The sequence below is a fragment of the Triticum dicoccoides genome, chromosome 2B (assembly GCF_002162155.2).
Source record: "Triticum dicoccoides isolate Atlit2015 ecotype Zavitan chromosome 2B, WEW_v2.0, whole genome shotgun sequence".
In the NCBI taxonomy this organism is placed as follows: domain Eukaryota; kingdom Viridiplantae; phylum Streptophyta; class Magnoliopsida; order Poales; family Poaceae; genus Triticum; species Triticum dicoccoides.
Window position 1 is genome coordinate 10,000,091 of NC_041383.1, and position 22,686 is coordinate 10,022,776.

At 41.2% G+C, this 22,686-nt stretch overlaps 1 protein-coding gene and 1 long non-coding RNA gene across 2 annotated transcripts in view; both read left to right on the forward strand.

Annotated features, from left to right (window-relative positions):
- Nucleotides 1-9,073, forward strand: part of LOC119366802 (O-acyltransferase WSD1-like) — an 11,955-nt gene extending 2,882 nt beyond the window's left edge. The window contains exon 7 of the mRNA XM_037632517.1: nucleotides 8,906-9,073. Within this exon, the coding sequence (XP_037488414.1) occupies nucleotides 8,906-9,073 (168 nt within the window). The remainder of the gene's footprint in view (nucleotides 1-8,905) is intronic.
- Nucleotides 9,074-15,961: 6,888 nt separating this feature from the next.
- Nucleotides 15,962-17,447, forward strand: LOC119366803. Its single transcript, XR_005176113.1, has 2 exons — nucleotides 15,962-16,655; nucleotides 17,198-17,447. It is a non-coding gene; the product is annotated as an uncharacterized LOC119366803 (long non-coding RNA).
- The last annotated feature ends 5,239 nt before the right edge of the window (nucleotides 17,448-22,686 follow it).

A 22,686-nucleotide genomic window follows, 5' to 3' on the forward strand; every position in this document is an offset into this window, starting at 1 on the left:
GGACACAGACACAGACACAAAAAAGACCGTTCCCTATATAACATGCGCGAAAGGTTAGATTCAGAAGCTTTTGCCGAATAGCAAGTTTCCTTAAAAGTAGAAATTATTTATCTTTGATTTGTTTCATTCAATCCATGTTGAACCGGGTTCCACTATCAGAGGTAAGGGGGCATCGAACAAAAGAACACAAAAATCAACTTGGTGCAAAAGGAGCAAAAACAAAAATCATCTTGGTGCAAAAGGAGCAAAAACAAAAACCAGGGTGGTTCAAACAGCTCAACAATATTTATCTTTGATTAAAAACAAGATGTGGAAGGTTGTCCACTAACCAAAACGGTATAAACAAGACATAACCAAAAATCTCTACAAAAAAATCTGCTGAGACCAATGATTCTAGGGAGAACACTCAGTGAGTGATTGTACTGATTAAAATCATCAAGAGTAGATACCAAAATATGACATTGAAGAGGAAACCCACAGACCGCAATGGTAGAAACAAAGACATAACCCAAAATCAGTACAAAAAAATCAGCTGATACCAATGAGGCTAAGGACAACACTGAGTAAGTGATTGTACTGAGTAAAATCATTCCAAGATTAGATACCAAGATATGGCATTAAAGAGGAAAATTTCAAAGCGGCTAAAAACATGAGACAAGAGAGGCAAGCTACCGTCAGCATATTTTTATAGGAGCGAGATACACGGTCGAAATATTAGCTCCCTGCGGGTATTGAAGCCGGCAGCCCTGGAACACAAGACAATGTCCCTACCACTAAGATAGTGCTCAGTTCTGTGCAAAATGGGAAAAACAATGGACATTGTGCGCAGGTAGCATAGTCGGCATTTCATCGAAGTTCGCTCTTAGAAAACTGCAAGAGGTTTGCTCGGGTCAGCCCTTGGTACGGCCCACCTCCCATGGCCTAATTATTGCCCACCGTGTACCGCCCGTGTGGCACATAGCACCCACTCACTGCACTTCTCATTTGGAAACTTTTCCTCTTCACTCCCCTCGCCACTACTGCCGCTCACTCCATTCTCTTCATATCGACGGTGTGAACCCCATCCATTACGTCCTCGGCGTGGGGGGGGGGGGTCATGGTAGCATCTGAGGCCATTGGGCCAAACAGGAAGGCAGTTTGGAAAATATGGAGCGGGGTGAGAGATAGAGGAGTTCTTGTGGTACACTAGTAGAAAACAGGGCATTAGTCCCGGTTCTACAACTGGGACTAAGCAATCGGGACTAAAGGCCCCCACTTTTGTTCCATGTTGCGTTACGAACCGGGACTAAAGGAGCTCCACGTGGCCGCTATGGGGCGCCCAGACAGGAGGACCTTTAGTCCCGGTTGATAACACCGACCAGGACTAAAAGGCAGCCACGCGTGAGCATCCTGCCAAGCGCAAGAGTTTTTGTTTTTTTTAATGAGGGGTTTAGTGTTTTGGAGGGTTTAGGGTTTCATATTGTATTTCCCTCTTTTCTTTTTGTGATTACCATTCAATTCTTTTACATTTGGAGTATCCATTTTTATTTTATTTTTTCCATTCAACTCAACGCTAGCTACTACATATAGCAATGAAGGAACCATTACACAAATCATCATGAATATAGAGACAAATGACCTCTCTTTCTCCGTGCTTGGTCAAACAACAAGTTTTCGTATATCTATTCGACGCTACTACGTATAGTACACGTACATGCATATATAGAATGTAACATCTCTTATGATCCCTAATATCTAATTACCAACATTCACTACCCATTCTAGATGGTATTCTCCGGTTTCAGCTATGATCTCTTCAAGGAAGAATCCTACCAAATCCTCTTGAATTGCTCGTATGTGAGCCTTTGGTAGGAGTTCGTCCCGCTTCCGTTCGATCTAATTTAAAGAAAGGGATCAATATATATTTGTGATTATTGTTTACGTACATCAAGTTTTTCAAAAAATCTGCCCGTCTCAGAGGTCATCTGGCGAATGAACTCGCAAACATAGTATCCACATAAGTTATTCCCAGATCCCTGCCTCGAGCACTTTATGAGAATAGAGTTCAATCAAAAATAATCAAGCACTTCACCGTACATCCATTGTCGGTTCATCTGCATGTAATTAAGTATATCAAAAACCATTACATAACATCGTGAATAGAGAAATGACTAAATTAATACAAGTTCATCATCATATTAAAACCAAAGTACAGTAGTGATCAAATGTTATTACTGCAAAAATAAATACATAAACTTTATACATAGTTCTCATAAAACAACATACAACTATGTAAAACATTTGAATGCAACAATAAATATGATCAAAGTTACAACTAAGGTAGCAATTAATCCAACAGCATAATGATACCAAGCCTCTTTATCGATGGCATATTTTCTAATCTTTCTAATCTTCAAGCATATTGCATCTATCTAGATCTTCTGTAGATAGATGACATCGGCTACATGCAACTCCAATTTCATCTTCTCTTCTTCATTCTTCTAAATTTTTCTTTCAAATAATTGTTTTCTTTTCAACTAAATTTAACCTCTCGACAAGAGGGTCGGTTGGAATTTCCGGTTCACATACCTCCTAGATAAAGACATCTATGTCAAGTTGGTCGGCATATATAATTGTCATACACACTAAATGAATCAAATAGTTATGAATGATAATATACCACATACAAATCATAGACCAGATGAGAGCTGATGGAGCGGATACCAAAACCATGGTACTATATAATAACAATCAATAATACAAGTAAGAAAATGATACAATTAGCTATCTAAATCATACAAGATTTTTTTTCTTTTAAAAAAGATAAGAACAAGAGGCTCACCACGGTGGTCCCGGCGATGAGATTGGCGCGGCCTATCGACGACGGGGACGGGACGGCACCCTACACATGCGCAAACTAAGAAGTTAATTTGTGCTCAAATTGTGCATCTAAATCAAATAAATTCCCACATACACTCCTCCACTAAAACACACAAACAACTCTACTTCTAGAGCATATGAAATGCGCTAAACTAGCAGTGAGAGATGAACGGATGAAGTTGCTAACCTTTTAGAACACTTGGATACTTGGTGCACCGTCAAATCTAGACAAATCTTGGGGAAAATGGAGCTTGATGGTCGAGCTTGGAGGAAGAATAGAGGAGAAAGCTCAAGTATGGCTTGGGCATTTCATTGAACACCTCATGTGCATAGGAATTGAGAACAGGGTAGCACACACACCTCCCACCTTCTACGGCCAAAAAACAGAGCAGTGGGTGGGCAGGGGAGAGGATATATATAAGCATCTTTTTAGTCCCAGTTAGTGTCTAGAACCAGGACTAAGGCTGACCTTTAGTCCCGGGGTTGCGCTAGGAGTGAGGCCCTTTAGTCTCGGTTGGTGTCTGGAACCGGGACTAAAGGTCCAAGTCGAACCGGGACTGATGTCTGCCGAGGCCCGGTTGGCATCCTAGCCGATCGAACCAGGACTGATGCTCACATTAGTCCCAGTTCGTAACACGACCGGAGCTATCGCTCTGATCTGGCCAGAACCAAAGCCCTGTTTTCTACTAGTGGGTGGCAGAGAGAGTGACAGGGAGTTTTTCTTTAGAACATAGCCACTAGACAAGCCTGATCCTTTTCGAAAACTAGACAAGCCTGATATTGAACTAATGGAGTGATCAACCTGTGAGGAATTACATCCACCAATAAATAAATACAAGAATAGGTAACAGAACCAAAAAAAGCAAATACAAAATTGCTACCAAAACAGCTTACAAGCACCATAACAGCTGACAAACATCAAATAAGTAACAAACCACTAGCTTCTTGTAAAAAAGATGACAGGCTTGATGTCGACGAAGCCCTCCAATGCGAACCGAGCACAAGAGCATGACACAACCTGGAAATGACAGAACACACACTCATCTCCATTGGAAGGTGGTCATCATCCTTATACTCACCCTCTCCAATTCCAAAGGGGACCCTTCCCCTTGGATCGAAGGGAGTTGTACCATCCAAAGATAAAGCAGCTCACCCTAGAGCATGGATAGGTGATTCTGAGGCACCAGGGGAGATGCTCAGCCCGACCACCCCACTGCACTAGAATCTCCATGCGAAGAGCCATGTCGGGGCTCACTGATCCACTCATGAATAGATGAAGCTGCTATAGGGCATGGTTGATGAAGAAACACACACATAGAGGAGCTAAAAGCTCTAATGCTAAGCAACAGAGAAGAGCTCGCATGAATCAACATCGTTACCATGCCACCCATGATGTGTTGCTGCAAATGGGGAAGAGGAACTAAATTTGCTCCCATCCATGATGATGACAGGCGAGCAATTAAGCACCTACACACAAAGCATGCATCGAACAACCACAAAGAACTGCAAAATGACAATAACCCAACAAAATGTGGCACCAAGGCTCGACCTCTATCTATGATCTATTATTTTTTTGAAACAAGGCAAAAGATTTGCAATTTTCATTGATTAAGAAGAAGAGAGTTTCTTGGTTAATCAAAGGAAAACCAGGTGAAAACCTTGATACAAACCACACATAGGGTATACGCGAACGACCTAGCCACAACAACGCCAAACAATCGACCGCCGCATCGAGGACATGGCATCTCTGATTTTGCTGACGAGCATCACGGGAGAAAATTGCAAGCCTTGCACTGACCTAGTCCAGTGAACATCCAGAGAGCACCGCCCGGTGAAAACCGCCCTCATGGAGTCATTGTTACCGCAGTGGCCCCGCCGCCCGCAGCTTCGACTTCTCGTGTCACAGCCAAAAACCAGCATGGGCACGCCCATTGGTGCACCGGACCTTCGACACCAGAAGGACAAGCCGTGACTCGACTCTGCTCACCACCATTGTCGTTGCCACGCGCATTGCAACGCCACACCAACCTCACCGCCGGCCAGGCACTTGGTGACTACGATGCCGTGCACGTCTAGCCTGCAGGAAGCACAAATGGAACAAAGATCACCAAGACGGTGCCCCGAGGGAATACAACGTTGGAGATGCTGCCGCCACCTGATCCAACCAAGATCTTGACTTTTGCCGGAATCTTGACCCGAGAGATGAGGATGCAGAAATCACCATGACGGTGCCTCAATGGAAGAAAGCGACGCCCACGTGCGCTGCCGCCACTGGCCGGCAAGCACCGGCGGAGCTTTCGACCAGATCAGTAGCACTAGCACTCCCACGCGTTCGACTGATGCCAGCCAGCATCTCCACTGACCCGCGCACCACCGCACAGCAACCGCGCCATCGCCATGCAGGGACTGCCACCATGCCTTGCTGAGAAGAGACAAGCCACCCTCCACCAAGCACGTCGCGGTCGCTGTGTTGCCTGCGAACTCCACGGCCAGGCCACTGACACACCAACCGGGACTAATGAGCACCGCCCGCCTAGCCGTTGGAACCGGCACTAATGGTCACATTAGTGTCGGTTCATTTACAAACCGGTACTAATGAGCTGAACATTAGGCCATTTTTCTACTAGTGAGAATCCAACCCCTCGAACAGATTTGCAACACCGAGGGCGGCCACAAGAGTTGGCATGGAAGGGCTTCCACCCCTCGCCAACCACGACAACAAGATCTGGAGGCCCAGCAGGCAACCGCCACTGCAGCACCTCCAGCCGGACGACCGCCGGAGACGAAGCACCCGGCTAGAGCCGGGACATGCAACACCTAGACGAGAGCAGGGGCTGCCACCCTGCCCAGTCACGCCAGACAAAACTATCGGGCCGGATCCCACACAGCTTGTCGACGCGGCTGCACCAACCTAGCTACCGTTGCCCGAAAGCAAAGCGCCACCACCATTGTGTCGTGGCCGCACGTCGTGTACAACAAACGTGCAAGATCCAATCCACATGCGCACCGCCACCTCTGCCGCGCACCTCCTCATGCCACTCAGACGCCCCATGACCAGCGCTGCACACCATGGAAAGGGAGAGTACCACCACCAACCACTACTTGGGAAAAGCCTAGCAGTAGCGCGGGCAGCTGCGCTACTGCTACAGCGCTACAGTTAACTTTTAGAAGTAGCATGTGTATGATCGTGCTACTGTTATCAGTTGGTAGCAGTAGCGGTTTTACAAAATCGCGCTACTGCTAATAGCTGCAGCGCCTTAATTTAAAGCGTGCTACTGCAATTAATTTTTTGAAAAAAATTGTGCTAGATATTTTCTTTATATTTGTACAGGTTTTATACAATAGTCATTATGTTATGACCATACTTGGACACTAATCATGATGAGCTATTATATCATTCGCTGGAAGAAACACGAATCATACCGTGTTTCTTCCACCCAATGATATAATAGCTCATCATGATCATAATAACTCATCATCATAATAACAACGTATCATCATAGTCATATAGGAACTAGCTAATCATTCTAACACAATGTAGCACATAACTCATCATCATCATCATCATCATCATAACAACTCAGCATCATAGTCATATAGGAACTAGCTGATCATTCTAGCACAATGTAGCACATAACTCATCATCATCATCATGAAAACAATTCATCATCATAGTCATATAGGAACTAGCTCATCATTCTGGCACAATGTAGCACATAACTACCTGAGACATGCTACTCTTTCGAAGGTAAAATAGCATAAAACAGGTAAACCCCGGATTCTCCATTATGGAGAATACAGATGAACATGTCTCCTATTTGCGGGATGCGCTTAATGTTGCCCCCAAGTAGTTCTCCGCGATCATTCATAACTTTTCTCCAACCTTTGATTGTGAGGACGCCATCACTTTGATGAATCATGTATGCACTGAGGTGAAGCATGGGCCAACTTGGCCGTAAGCTTATAATATTCATGTCGCCTTTAATTTCTTTAAGACGTGGTACACAATCCGCCAGGAGTTTCTGTTGAAGAACATCATTATAACATACTTAGCAAAATGTAGTTTAGCTTAAGAAGAATATATGCAAAAAATGCACTGGTGACATAATAGAAAGAATCTTACCATGATATCTCGATGGATGTTAATGTAGTTCAACACGTGAACTAGTGGAACGTATTGACCATAACATGGAGGGATGTAATGACTCGTCTTAAAATTCTCGACATCATTAATCCATGAAACAAAATGATTTATCTCCTCGCAAGTTAGTTCAGACCCATAACTGTAGTAGGTTTTCTCTACTACTTTCCGTATATTTTTAGAAGAATGGAAATAAGCTATCAATGAAAATGACCCACTGTGCTGCTAAGTGGGCCGGGGAGCAGGACCCGTGCTGGCCACAGTAGCAGTGTGGGTCGCCGGACCATGCTACTGCTAAAGGGCTTAGCAGTAGCGCGGTTCGGCGACCCACACTGCTATTGTGGCCAGCCCATGGGGGCACCGCGGAGCCTACTTAGCAGCAACGCGTTTCGTGGCCTCAGCGCTACTGTTAATTAAGTTCTACATGTAGCGCCTGTTCAGCATCGGCGCTACTGATACTTAACTGCAGCGTGTGTTGTCAACCCCGTGCTACTACTAAGAATCTGCCTATAGCGCTTTTCCTACTAGTGAACTCGACCAGGGAGCACCACCGCGTGCGGACGAGCGCCATGAACACCGCCCCAGCAGCACCAGCGGCCCACCGCCGCAACCTTCTAGCCCCCAGGCACTTCCATTGTTGGGCCTGCCACCACCATGGCTGATGCCGACGGCAGTGCCGGTGAGGGAGTCGACGGCATGGGGAGATTTGGTGGCGGGGCTAGGGTTTGAATCAGACGTCGCCCTGGGGAGTGACACGGGGCTCTGTTTGTTTTATCTTTTCTCTATATATGATGTCTCTAAACTCCCAACAAGCACAACGGAATGCCATAGCACACCCTCAACTCACCCAAAGCAACACCTTCAAGAAGGTAATGACACAAGCTACGCCGCAACCCCAATCCAGAACAGACAAGGTTTTTCACCCTGGAATGAGAATGGGAGGGAGTGGGAAATGAACGTCAAGGACCCCTCTGAGGAGGAAGACATCACCAGTAACGTCATGGCCGGAGCATCCACCCAAAGATTTCTCCTAGCTAGCTCGATTCCTCATCTCTTGTAGCCCCACCTTCAACAAATTAGGCGCCCAATGGACACCAATGGTCCGATTCATTGGGATGGAGAGGGAGCCGACCTTCAGATTCGACACAATCCCAAGAAGACTTGGCAAACCCCTGCGACCAACGGCCAATACCTGCCGCCAACCTACACAACCAAGGAGGAGCAACACCCATGCGCATTGTTCGCCGAAAAGCCGACACTGCCTCGACCTTTGAGCCCTCCGTTTGAAGTCGGAGCATTTGAAACCTCACCGCTACCACCCTTAGCGGTTGTGGGGGATTCGTTGGGGCCCTCCTTTAGACGCAATGAGGGGAGAAGAGCATGGGAGGGAGTGCGACGGCTAGGGTTTTGTCCCCTCTCAGTCCCCCCAAGCGCAGCCAAGCAGGGGTCTAGCAGAACATTTTCAGAGGATAAAGATGGATTCACCGGTGGAATGTGTATATTGCAATCCTTTGGCCAAATGTTCCAATCATGTCACTTTGTACATGCTGGCATGCAATCAATCGGTCAACTGTCAGAGTTGCCAAATATGCTAGTCAAGCCACCCGGTGACTATCGAATATAATTTCAAAAGGAATTAATTACCATATATCAAGGGCATTTAAAATCTAAGGACCGATTCCAATATACACTGAATTATGGTGAATATGGGTGTATACCGAAGTAAATAAGGATGGAGACCCGAAAATTAGTCGAAGAGGTATTTCATGTAGAATAATGATTTGAGAGTTTCTTTAGCTCAATTTTTCTTTCCTCGATTTTGTACAGCAATTTTGTAACAACCCAAAGGTATTTCATTTTTTTCTTACCATGGCTGGCAATTAATTTCTAGGATTGCTTTTGTAGGCTCTGATTATTCACTACCAAAGTTACAGAAGCACTATCAAGATAATTCTATCAGTAGATGAGGACATGTTTCCAGACTATCATCAACTTCTGGATGACTTTGACGAAACCCTCGCGGCCATGATGAATGCGGCTTCAAGACCTTTAACATTGACCAAGGACGACTAAGCCACATGCAACTAAATCAGGGCCCTACCTCAACTCCTTCGCGTATATGCGCCAAGTAATATATTCTTTTGTGTGTGTCATATGTACAACTAATAGTGTTTACTTAAAATAAATACATAACACCTCTCACTGTTTGCATGCAATGAATAAGGTTAGCGTATATGAAAACAATTCCTGGATAACGGTGAAAATAAATTCTACCGTGGGTGGGACTCAACGCCTGCATTGCATTGAGATTCATTATATTTTTCAGTCCTAGCAAATTTGTCTTGTTTCGGAGTGTTGTAATAGTATTTTTTCTAGCTGCATTTATGTGTTCACACTCACAATAAAACCGGGAGACTCATATGAAAAAAGATTGCGCCAGGCCATAACAAGTTGAAATTCGCATGTTACCTTAGTAGATAAAGCTTGCAATGATCTTCCATTACAAAAAAGTGTGAGAACCCGGAATTAACTTCTAGACCCTCCTGTGTATATTTACCCCAGGATCATTGTTGACAACACAGCGAAATGATATCATTGCACAATGCATAAAATGTATTACAAGTTTAAATATATCTTGCCACAAGGCATACATAGAGAAATGTCTGATGACATTCATTACAACCAGAAAGCAGCGAAAAATACAATGCGCAGCGACTCCATCTCAGCCACAGGCAGTCGATGTAGTCCACATGACCTCACTCCTACGGATCGCCATAGTTTTCATAGTCATCACCTTCCTCTTCATGGAACTCTGTTGTCAACAAAATTATTGCCATGAGTACATTACATACTCAACATGCCTCCCACGGCGAAGGACCTAATATCTACATGTGGCTTCAAAGGAAGGTTGTATGGCTCATTTTCATAAAGCTAATTTTGGTTGACAAATAAAGTAGTTGGATAAAAGAAGTTTAGATGAAAACATGTTTTATCTCCAGAATAACTTTCATCAAGTGAGGATCCTCAATCAACTCACGTCCTTCATAGGTTTCAAGAATAGGGGCAAAGAGGGAATAAGCAAGACAGGTCCTATACTACGTCAAGAAAGATTCATGTGTTGTCCATGACCGTGGACACGGCTATTCGAATAGTTTCACACTCTGCAGAGGTTATACACTTTACCCACACGACACAATCCCGACTTGTTGCCACCAGTGGCCGCTGGCGTAGTACACCATTTGGTATACCGGCAGGGAGATTGTGATGAGGTCTTTCATTAGACCAAACTTACTGTGCCAAGCCCACTAGGATTCAACACGGAAGTAACCGCAGTTCACAGTCCGGGCCCCCCTTTGTGCCGAGGATACTCCTCGCAAGGCAGCTATCCCATCTGCGGTATGGCGATGACGACAATAAGAATGAACTAACTAACTAACCAAGCCAGTGCCCATATAGCATGTGGCTGTACTGTTATCACAATCTTCAAATCCAAGACTTATTAGGCCTCATGCGGCACGGACGACTGATTACCCCCTTCAACTCGTGAAGGGCAGCCAATCGCTCCTTCAATCCTTGATTCAGCTGTCGCCCGCACCAGTATTCAGATGGTAAGTTTCACCCAGAGTAGAAGAGGATAGAGAAGGTCAACAAGGGCCAACTGGCCTAGCTCAGCGATAAGTTTCAACTGTCAATGATTCAGAGATCATTCAACAATGCACCTATAGGGTGATAAGCATGGCTAAGCATTTCTACTCTACCAGAATACTATAATTCTACTCAGGTGTCAAGTAAATAAGCGACAAGAGGATCAAGGTAATGTGTCAATTGACACGCTAGCTACGAGAATTAAAGTAGCATGCACATAGTAACAATAAAACTCAATGCAATTTTATAAAACATAGGATAAGTATGATCAAAGAAGGAGGCATGCCTTCGTTGTTGAGTCCTTTGATAACCTGGTTCTGTTCATGTCTGACATCGTCGTCACTCTCCCTACTCGTCGTAACGATAGCAAATGGAAAACAAATAAATACCATAACAAAAGTAAATCCAAATAACATCCAAAATAAATTAAGGGTGGATAGATATTGATCAGATGGAGATTCCAAAAGGAGATAGAATGATTGGAAGGTAAGTAGAGGACTCGATGAATTGACATGATTTAGGTTGATGATGGATAATCAAGGCTTGCCAACAGTACTAACGTTCTAATACGAACTATTGTACTTACCGCTAGTAGTACCCACTACACATCTCACCTAACTATATAAAAAATAATGGCATCAACACACATGAAAGGGAACAGTCCTTTGCACACTACACAATCATAATCATGGCATGATAAAGGTAAAAATTAACCATAATAAATATTTAGATAAAATCTAAATATTTACAATGGTTATTAGCAAGCAAGTATTCTACATGACAACCAAACCAACATTATAAGCCATTCTAATTAAGCAATCAAATATCATTACATAAAATGAATTGAATTGATCTAGGTCTAGACCTAAAACATTATTAAAACAAAATAGGATCCACTCCATTAAATCAAACAAATTCATTTATCCAACAATTAACAAGAAACTATACAACACATGGAACAGATGGATGAACAACTATCAGAAACATGATATGGTTAAGATTAATATTAACCACAAGTAATTATTTGGATGAATCCAAATGATTATAATGGTTAACAACAAGTAAAGACTAAACATCAATCATAACAACTATTAGTAAGCATTTCTATAATAAAAGACAAACCAATACTATGGTAGAAACTAATTAAACAACTTAATATAGTAACACACATCTCACACAAGGCATGTGAGTATAGGATCATACCGATGTCTTAAGTAATAACACAAGCATCACACATAAAAGTTATCAAGAGAAGATACTAAATTAGGACATGCTCTTAATAATAATAAAACAACTAATACCAATGAGCACTGGCAATACTATTATCACCAAATGCTTACAATAACAAGGCATGATACACACACTTAGTGTGATCAAAGTACAACTCTACTAACATGACATATGACTCATCCAAAGCATATGATAAGTCATAGCAACAAGTATTCAAACATTCATAATACTAACATTAGACTAAAATAAACATCTACAAAGAAATACAAGGGTCTAAGTACTCAACTATAGCATATGGAACATAATAAGACAAGAAAAATCACTAGCATGACTTGATGCATAGGCTTAAGCATATCACAAACGGAATAGTAAAATAAACCAGACATGATGTGAAGCATGGATGATCATCACACGAGATGTCACAGTATGCTACTAATAGAATACAACTCCTAACTATGAGATTACCTAGTTGATAATAACTAACCTAAAGATCAAACACAATGTTAGCATACAACACTATACCATGCTAGTTATGATAAATAAGCACATGAAAGCATACTAAGCATATGGGAAAGTAAACAACTAGATCATCACATCAACCAAATCAACATGCATTATAGAAGCATGAATAAAAAGATGACATGTATTTCTAACTGGTACAACCTACAATTACAAGTACATAAGATGCATCACTACTCATGATCTTCTAATACATGAATTGGTACACACACACACACACTATGTAGTCTAGTTGTACAATCACAACATCATGGCACTATATTGAAGCAAGAAGGAATCCTACTTAATTAAAATATGAGATCATAAACTACTAACATGTACCTCTACCAATCAAATATTAAGCATATGATTGGTCATACAATATAAAGTAGCACTCATATAACACATACAATCAAAACATGCGTTGGATATTGAGCAAGTCCTAACATGGCATGGTAATAAAAAAATGTAAATGAACACATGATAGTTACCAAGATGAAATAAACTAAATTCTATTTCACAAGAATAAATTATATATAGTAATACAAAACTAAATGATTTCATGAAGCATCTATCCATGCAATCTTGTATAACACACATTTATAAAATAAAAGGAACAACTAGCCAATAATATTCTATGCTATGAACTACAATGTACTCATATCCAAACAATAAGACATTTCATTTGACATCTAGCATAAAGAATACTATGCAACAACACGTACTAAAAATATATAAACATATTTTGTAGACATGGCATAATTGCAAACAAAACAAACATGCGGCATGGATGAAAATGAATATATAATCAATATCTAAGATATATTCATTCTAAAAAAATGAAAATAATCAAAACATTAGGTATTGCATAATCAAGCAAAGGTTAGAGTCATTCTACATAGACCTGCATATGGTAAAAATTTGCAAAAACATGTACATAATCATATCATAACTATATACCGCACGAAAGAAAAATATCTCGTGAAACAATTTGTTCAACAATTAACAAATAACTATAATTGGTAAATAAATCAAGCAAGTGACATGACACACCAAAATTACAAGGCGAATACCCTGCACTCCTAGGCATATCAAGAACATATGAAAATAACAATATATTAACACAAAAGTTCACCGATGAATCCTACACATAACCATGCAACACTATTTTAAAACTATTGTTTTACTCAACAAGAGCGGCTAGATAAAATCTATATTAAATCTCAATTGACTAAACAAGTAATGTAGTAAATCAAATGAAACTCCTACGATTAAGAAATATTTAGGAGCGACTCCTAGGTATATTTCACACAAGTGAAAATTAAAAAGTGAAAGAAACATACACGTAGTGTAATTCCCATTTGACTAAACGAACGTATAATAGGATATATGCGCAAAATCTAAAACAACAAACGGGTTCCTCTAACCACTTAAAACATTTCATCTATTGGGATCATGACCAAACAGTGAACAAAAACGGTGAAAATAAGCCAATGAACTACGGTCCGTGCGACGGATAGCATCGACGCGCCCAACAACAAAAATAGGAGGAACTATGATGTCTAGGAGATAACATGAGTGATGTTTAGAAGGTGTGCAATAGGAATTCGATGGGATCAATGGTAATTAAGGGAGGGCTGTTTTTGTTTTGTATGTGTACGTGGCTGTTGGCCTTTCTTTTCTGTTGGTTGAGCGTACAGAGGAAGGAGGAGATGAGACGCTCGTTCGGCTGGGTGTTGGGACAGTTTGGCCAGGCCCAAGTGGTAAAATGGGAAGACAGAGGAAAAAATTAAAATGATGGACTTGCCACAGGGAGCTCCTATTGGGCGCTACAGGCGCCGCGCAACCTAACGGGCGCTCGCAGCGACGTCTGGGTGGGCCGGCCCAGGACCGCGCACTGCGAAAAAAACCCGCAAAAACTTGCGGTAAAAGAGATTCAAACTCACGACACAGCACTTATATTCAGAACAGCTGACCGCTTGACCAACAAACTACAAGTGACTACTTACAGTGCGGAAGTTTTAAGAACAGCAAGTTAGACGCGCTATTTATATTACATAACGTTTAGATGTTTCAATTATTGCAAAACATGTTCATATATTTCAACTGAAGTTCATGAACATGCAAAAAAAGTTCACCAAATAAAAAAAAAATCATGTGTTCAAAAAAAGTTCACGAACTCAAAAGAAGTTCATCTTATAAAAAAAGTTCAATATATTTCAAAAAAATTATCAGATTCAAAAATGGTTTATGAGTTAAAAAAAGTTCATTGATTACGAAGAAAAGTTCATTGAATTTGAAAAAATTTCATTGAATTGGAAACAAGTTCATCGGATTTGAAAAAAGTTCATCCAATTTGGAAATAGTTCATTCAAATTCATAAAACGTTCATTGAGTTCGAAAAATAGTTCATCGAATTAGAAAAAAAGTTCACGATTTTTAAAAATAGTTCATCAATTGGAAGAAAAAAGTTCATCAAAAAATGAAATAACTTCAGGAATTTGAAGAAAATTCATCAAATAAGGAAGAAAAAAACACAAAAACGAAAAAGAGAAAAAAAAGAAAAGCGGGACAAAGTAAATAAAGGAAAGGATGGAAACATCCAAAGCTGCCTGTGTGGCCTAGTGGTTAGCGTATTGTTTTAGCAAACAGGAGGTCAGCGGATCGAATCTTTGGAGCCTTTTTAGAAAGACGAAGGGACACAGAGTTGGGCCGGCCCAGCATGGAGGTCTGCAGGCGACAGTTTGCAAAATGCATACAAACTGGCGCCTGCAGCGTTAAATAGGAAGTGCTCTTGCCACAACACGGTTGGGAGGTAGAAAAAAAAAACAGATAAGGGCCTAGAGGGTTCTGTGCAGAGTTTCATAGAATTGGGAAATTGAAATTGATTTTCCAATTAGGACAATCTAGAAAGGAAATAAAAGCTCAAACAAACATCCAATGTCTGAAAACAAATCCATAAAATGCAGACGCTCATCATTTAATACCCAAAAGGCAAGAAACTTCAAACCCAACTCAAAGCAGAGAACAAATTGAAAAGTTTTAATTTAGGTTATCATTTAATTAAATTAAATCCTCCAAATTATAAAAGTCTAATTTAAGCTTCGTTGCCAAATAAAACAAACAAAAATTTTCTCGCCTTGATTTTTGGAAAACTTTTTCTTAAACATTCCGAGAATCGGGATGTTACAAAAAGGTAGGAGTTTTCTTTTGGAAAAGGAGGTTAAGACCCCGGCCTCTGCATCAATCGATGCATACGGCCATTAAAAAAGATACGGGTATTCAACAAGATTATGGTTCATAATTTCCAATAAGATTTGATCATTGTGCCAACTGCCAACTCGTAGCAAATCAAAGAAAAAGAGAAGCAACTAATGTGCTAGCAGGAAGGTCCGTGCGTTTTTTGATCTGCGCTCTTCGATCCTTAGGTCGGCCGTAAAGTGATTTGCCAGCCCACTCAGGGGATCCGAACATACCGCATTTTTGGACCTCATCCCAAACGCCTCATAGTGCAATGAGGCTATCCACGTCATCGTTATTTTCATTCAGAGAAACTGTGCGTCGTCGCGAACGTAGCCAGCCACACATCTCTTTCGCCCTTAACCATCCAACCCCTCCTCACTCTGCAGAGCCTCGCCCCACCACTCTCTCTCCCTCTCCTTCTTCCTCCCCACCACTCATGGCGTCGTTGCCGGCGGCGAGGCCGGGCAGCCATGGATCTGGGAACCTCGCGTCGCGGCTACCCCGGTCGTGCTGCGCGTGGAGGTGCTCTGTCGGCCCGCATCAGCGGCGCAAGCATGAGCACCAGGAGGCACCCAGGCCGTGCATCGATGAGAAGCTCGCCGCCGTGGCGGCCCCAGTCGCCTCGTGCTTGGACGGCGGCCCGCGTCAGTCATGCGAACAAGAGCACAGGAGGCCACGATGGCTGCAAATGGTGGGGGCGAGGGTTGGGCTCTCCCGGCGTCGCGCGAGTCGTTGAGGGGAGGCGATGGCTATGGATGGCGTCGAGCAGTGGTGGAAGCCGCTCCAGCTTCCGTGCCGCGGCCTCTCATACTATCAGGTGCAAGTAGGTCGCCGGCAGGGCTTAGCCCCCTCAAGCAGATGCGCTGTTGACGAGAACCGCCACCACGCCGGCGAGAGGAGTCGCGCCCTCCACTGGATCTCGCTGGTGGGAGGAGTCGCGGTGGAGGTGTTGCTCCTGGGGGAAGCGACGACCTGCCTCGCATGAATTTGCCAGAGAGGTAGGCGGGGGCGCGGGGATGGCTGCAGCCACGAGCCGGAGGTGAGCAGTATGCAGTACATGTTTCAGTGATTTTTGCTAGCCTCCTCACTGAAGTTCATGCACGGTTCTAAATTCTTATATATATATAATGCAAATGTGTAAGATTCTACATGTCAATTTTAGTGTGGCAGATGGTAATTTAGATAGTTCAAATTTAAGTATGCAATCAAATTTAGATCATTTTTCACATGACAATTTTTATGTTCATTTTGTGTGAAAGTTGTGTAAGATGGACCCACTCGGATTTTATGTGTCATGGGAACATGACAATTTCGCAGTAGTCTAAATAACAATGCTGAATTCACTTTTTACATGGCAATTTTACTTGTGTTCACTTTGTGCACAAGCTGTGGATGATGAATCCCTTGTTGCTTACTATGTATCATGGAAATTTAAGTTCACGGAAGAGCAGAATTTTTCTGTTTTTAAAGTAGTGAGGGCATATAGCTTTGAAGATTATCCCAGAAGCTAGACAAGCACGCAAAACATCATGATACTTACACCAACTTTCTTGCTTATATTACATTTTTTTGTATGGACAGGGTTGGCAAATATTGGAGCAGTGAGGTGGTAGTTTAGTGTGGGCAACACGACATTTTTTGGACATGGCAAATTTTGTTTTGGTTCACAAGAAAATTCATGTTTGTTTAATGTCACCACTACTACTTTTGCCATGCCACATTGTTTTACCATGCTAATTTTGCTAAGCTTTTTGCCCTTGCAAAAAAGTTTAGCACTGACTATGGCAACTTTAGTTTACTATTATCAAAACGGATGAAAATTCATAGTTTTTTTTTTGTTTTTTCCATCAAACTTTACTTTATAACGATGGCAATTGTGCCTTTGTTTTCAATATAGCAAATTTACCTAACTCCCCATGGCAATATTTAACTTTTATTGCCATGTCAAGTTTTTAATATTTATTTGCCATGGCAAATTTACCTTTATTAACACGGCAAATTACATAAATCCCCATGGCAATATTTAACTTTTATTGTCATGACAAGTTTTACTATTTATTTGCCATGGCTAATTCATTTTTAATAACCTGGTAATATTTAACATTTATTGCCATGGCAAGTTTTTATTATTTCTTTTCCATGGCAAATTTATCTTTATTAACATGGCAAATTTACTTAAATCCCGATGGCAATATTTAACTTTTATTGCCATGACAAGTTTTTACTATTTATTTTTCCATGGAAAATTCACCTTTATGAAAATGGCAAATTTATCTAAATCATTATGGAAATATATGTAAATTTTGTTAAAAATACCATGATCCTTTTTGCTATGAATCTGCTATGGCAAATTATTTTTGTTTGTATGATGAAAATTGCCATGACTTTTTTCTTTTTTTAGGGTTTTTGTTAAAATATATTCTTTTTTACCGCATGGCAATTTTTCTGTGTTTGAAAGTCGGTGCATATTTTTTACTTAAAAAAACAAAAAAAAAACTGGGATTTTTTTATCACGTGAAAAAATCTGGGCTTTTTCTTCTTTTTTTGCTATTGGGCTTTTTTGTTTCCAAATCTGGGCTGCTGGGGAGGCGTTCGGATTGGAGGGCTTCTCCTCCCGAGGGGATTGAACTACCGCCTCATCAGTACTGCAAGAGATTGGTTACCACTGTACCAATCGCGTGCTAGTGATTGTAAGCAGCGCGCCTACTTAAGGAACTATTGTACACAAATTCACTAATTTGAGAAACAATGCTCACCAATTAAACGGTCTGATCAATTTACCGTTGACTGTTCAAAAAATAGGTATATGTTTTTTAAAAAACCCACAAATTTAAAAAGGCATTCACAAGAAAAAGTGCATAGGTTAAAAAAAGTTGACGAATTTAAAAGAAAAAAACTCACAAAAAATGGGAAAAGTTCATCGATCTTCAAAAAAGGTTCATTGGATTTTAAAATAGTTCATCGTGTTGGAAAAAGTTCGTCGATTTTGAAAAAAGTTCATCAATTTTGAAAAGTTGTTAATTGTTTTGAAAAAAAGTTCATAGATTTCGGAGAAAACTTCATTGAATTTGAATAAAAGTTCATCATTTTGGAAAAAAAATCATCAAATTTGAAAAAAAACATTGGATTTGAAAAAAGTTCATTGAAATTGAAAAAATGTTCATCATTTTTTAAAAGAGTTCATCATTTTGAAAGAAAGTTTGTCGAATTTGATAAATAGTTCATCTAATTTGTAAAAAGTGTTCATCACCTAAGACAAAAGGTTCAAGAATTTTAGAAAAAACGCGCATGAAAATAGGAAAAAAAAGGATGGGAAAGAAAAATGAAAATGAATCAACCGAACTAAAGAACGAATAAAACAAAGAAACGAAGCATCTGTGCGCCAGCCGCTTGTTGGCCTGGTGGTTAGGGGATTTCCTATTTGGCGTTGCAGGCGCCGGTTATAGTTGTTTCCGCAAACCGGCGCCTGAAGCGTCCCTACTTGGGCTCGGCCCATCTACCATTCCCCCCACTCGCCTCCCCTGTTTTGAAACTCAAAAAAAGATAGCTGCGAAGCTAGAAATCGAACCACAGATCCCTCACTTGACCGCTAACTCTAGCAACCACTACGCAACCGACCTCACTCGTGAATACAAACCTCATTTCTGTTTCTTTATACATACGGGAAATGCCCTTCATGTTCTCTGTGTGTTTGTCCATTTTCTTTTTCTGTTTCCTGTTTTTTCCTTTTTTCTTAAATGCATGAAATGTTCACAAATAGACGATATTTTTTCTAATTCGTGAACTTTTTCTTTAAAATGATGAACTTTTTTCAATTTCAATGAACTTTTTTCAAACTTGATTAACTTTTTTTGAAATGAATGAACTTTTAACATTTTGATGAACTTATTTTAAAAATCAATGAACTTATTTTCAAATCCGATGAACTTTTTTAAAAAATTTAGATTTATTTGAAAATTCACGATTTTTTTTGAAATTGAATGAAATTTTTTTAAATTTGATACACTTTTATAAAAAAAATGGATGAACTCTTTCAAATCGATGAACCTTTTTCAATTTGGATGAACTTTTTTCAAATTCGATGAACCTTTTTTCAAATCGATGAACTTTTTTTGAAAATCGATGAACTACTTTTGTATTCGTGAACTTTTTTGAATACATGAAATTTTTCAATTTGATGAACTTTTTTCTTTTGAAAGCAAATTCTTAAATTTTCTGAATGTTCGCGAACATTTTTTGAAATAACTCCCGAACTTCGCTACAGGGCGGCTACAGGTTGCTCTTAAGTTTTTCCACGCTTCTTATTGTCAGTAGTTGCAGGCTGGTCACGTGTAAAGAATGCAACTGTACAGAGTTCGAATCCTCATCTCAGCAGTTTTTTGGGGTTTTCTTTCCGCGGTAATATCATTCGCTGGCGCTGCTCGTTGTGGGCCGGCCCAATAGCGTTGGCTCGCGGGCGCCAGGGAGCTTCGCTAGCGCCTGAAGCGCCGAGTAGGAGGTCCCGGTGGTTAGAGTACTCCTCTCGTGAGGAAGGACTCGTAATTTTTTAGATGTTCTCTGAATTAGAAAAAAAAGATGGGCCAAGCCCAGTTAACGCGGCTGCAGGCGCCGGTTTGCAAAAACAGTACTAACTGGAGCCAGCGCTATATAGGATTCGCCGAGGTATGGGTACCGAACGAGATGTTCAGGCTGGGATGTTCCTAGACCGAACGGTCGGGAGTTATCGAGGTCCATTCATTATGTTCGTTCAGTGTCACAAAACATGAGTAGCTGGTGGATGGACGAACAATGGAGAATTGATTGTATATATGTACGCAGTGGGTTTAGTTTCCTATCTTAATTTTTGCCTGCCGGTTGTGGCTATCCTGTTATTTTGCTCATGCTCTTTATGAGCCTTTTTCCTTTTTGAGACCTGAAGATTTTTGTTGAACCTTTTGCTTATCAATAATATGGCCGTATGCATCGTTATAATGTAGAGGCTGGGGGATAACCCCCTTTTTGAAAAAAAGAAAAAGAAATGTACGCATAGTGAGGAGTCAAGGTCAGGAGGAGCCTGACACTGAGTCTGCATGCGGACGGGAGGCCGGCGGCCGGCGTCTCCGACAGGATGCACGAGCAAAGGTCCCTGTACTGGTCCGCGCCCGGCGCCAGGCCCCGACAGCACTGCGGCAGAACCTCGTCGTCCAGGGCAGCCATGTACCGGGTTGTTGTTGCAGAAACTAGCTAGCTCGTCGACAAAGAGAGGGAGAGCGAGAGGTAGAAGACAATGTTTTGCGCTGTGAGAAAATGGAATTATCTCTGAAATCGTCTATGTTGGTAAATCTTGAAAAAAAAATTGAACAATCACCGGGGGTGAGAGGGTCACCACCGGAATATATTATTCAAAGGCCCAACGGGTAAATCTTCCCATGGCAGACTCTGGCTCCTTGTGGCCGGCTGGCAACACCCATGGCTTTGGTTGGCTGCACCACAAATACCTATAACTTCCAATTTTTGCAGCATAAAAAACGAGATATGAGGATATGAACAGTAAAAAATCTAGAAATTAACTAAAACATTGAAAATCTAACTAAACTAAATTTCTAAGCATGTCATGTTCTCCAACGAATATTTTAACAGATAATATCAAAAACATATGCATGACCACGTACACCCAAGAATTAGAGAGATTCAGAATAGGGGCGAGAAACACATCCGGTTAGTTGAATAGTTACCACACAATGAGCACCAACTAAGAGAAGTACCGGAATGAAACATCCTAATTGTGAAGTACTGACAAGATAACCAATTGCCAATAGATATAGTCATGAGATGCAAATCTCATAGACCAACCTTGTGAAGAAACATTAACAACAGAACCAATTTCACAAGAGGTAAAATGCAGACTTATTGTGGTAGTGTTTATCGCATAAGTTTGGCATGCGGGTTCGAGTTGCAGACTTGAAATATGCATAAGTTTGGCAGGCGACCACTCAAACCCGCGTGCCAAACATATTTTTCAGGATGATCTGCCTCTGCCACCGATGCAACCTTTCTTGCCTAACAATTGCAGGGATGAGACTAACTAGGCTGGAATAAAGGCCCGGTTAAGCACACGGCTCAGATTTTTCCCAAGGAGTAGCTGCCCTTTTTGGACAGAGGGCCTAGTAAATAAAAACTTGTGGTGGAGGTAGGAACAGACAACATATTCTACGGCTGAGATTGCATAAACCACACAAATGGATGGCAAGAAACGTTAAGATCGTGAGAGGGCTGGGTTTTGGCTCAGTTTTACTGTCTAAAATGGATGCATGGATCGCGGCCGAAGGGACGGGGTGGCGGCGCCCTAAACCTAACATGTTTGTTGGTTTCACCATTTTATATCGTGCATGTTGATGATTTTCCTGATTTGTTTAATGAACAAATCGTTACTCTCATCAGGAGTGCGAGTTAATTCGTAGAAAAGTGGGGGGTTTCTGTGAATGATCAAAAATATGTTCTTCCTTATAAATCTCACCCAACAATTTTTATGTTAACAATAAATTAACATATATAAAGGAGTGACTGAAGGAGAACTAAGAAATCTTTCTCCATTAATATTAGGTATAGATATAGAAGGGAAGGAAGAAGAAGAAGGGTGCTCGGGGTAGCTACTGCTACTCTTAGAACCGTCTTGAGGACTACCTAGTTTCATCGAAAGGGCTCATCCAGACTTTTTAACGCTTGATATTAACTCCCAAAAACACACGTAAAGCAGGAGTGGTGTGTTTCACCTCTAGGATGCATGAATGTGCGTAACTTCTCATGTTCTCATTCTCAGTTAGCTCATTCAAACGGAGTGGTTTCACCACTAGCCGAATCATAAAAGGGGGTGTTGAAGGAAATATGCCCCAGAGGCAATAATAAGGTTATTATTTATTTCCTTATATCATGATAAATGTTTATTATTCATGCTAGAATTGTATTAACTAGAAACATAATACATGTGTGGATACATAGACAAACATAGTGTCACTAGTATGCCTCTACTTGACTAGCTCGTTGATCAAAGATGGTTGTGTTTCCTAGCCATGGACATGAGTTGTCATTTG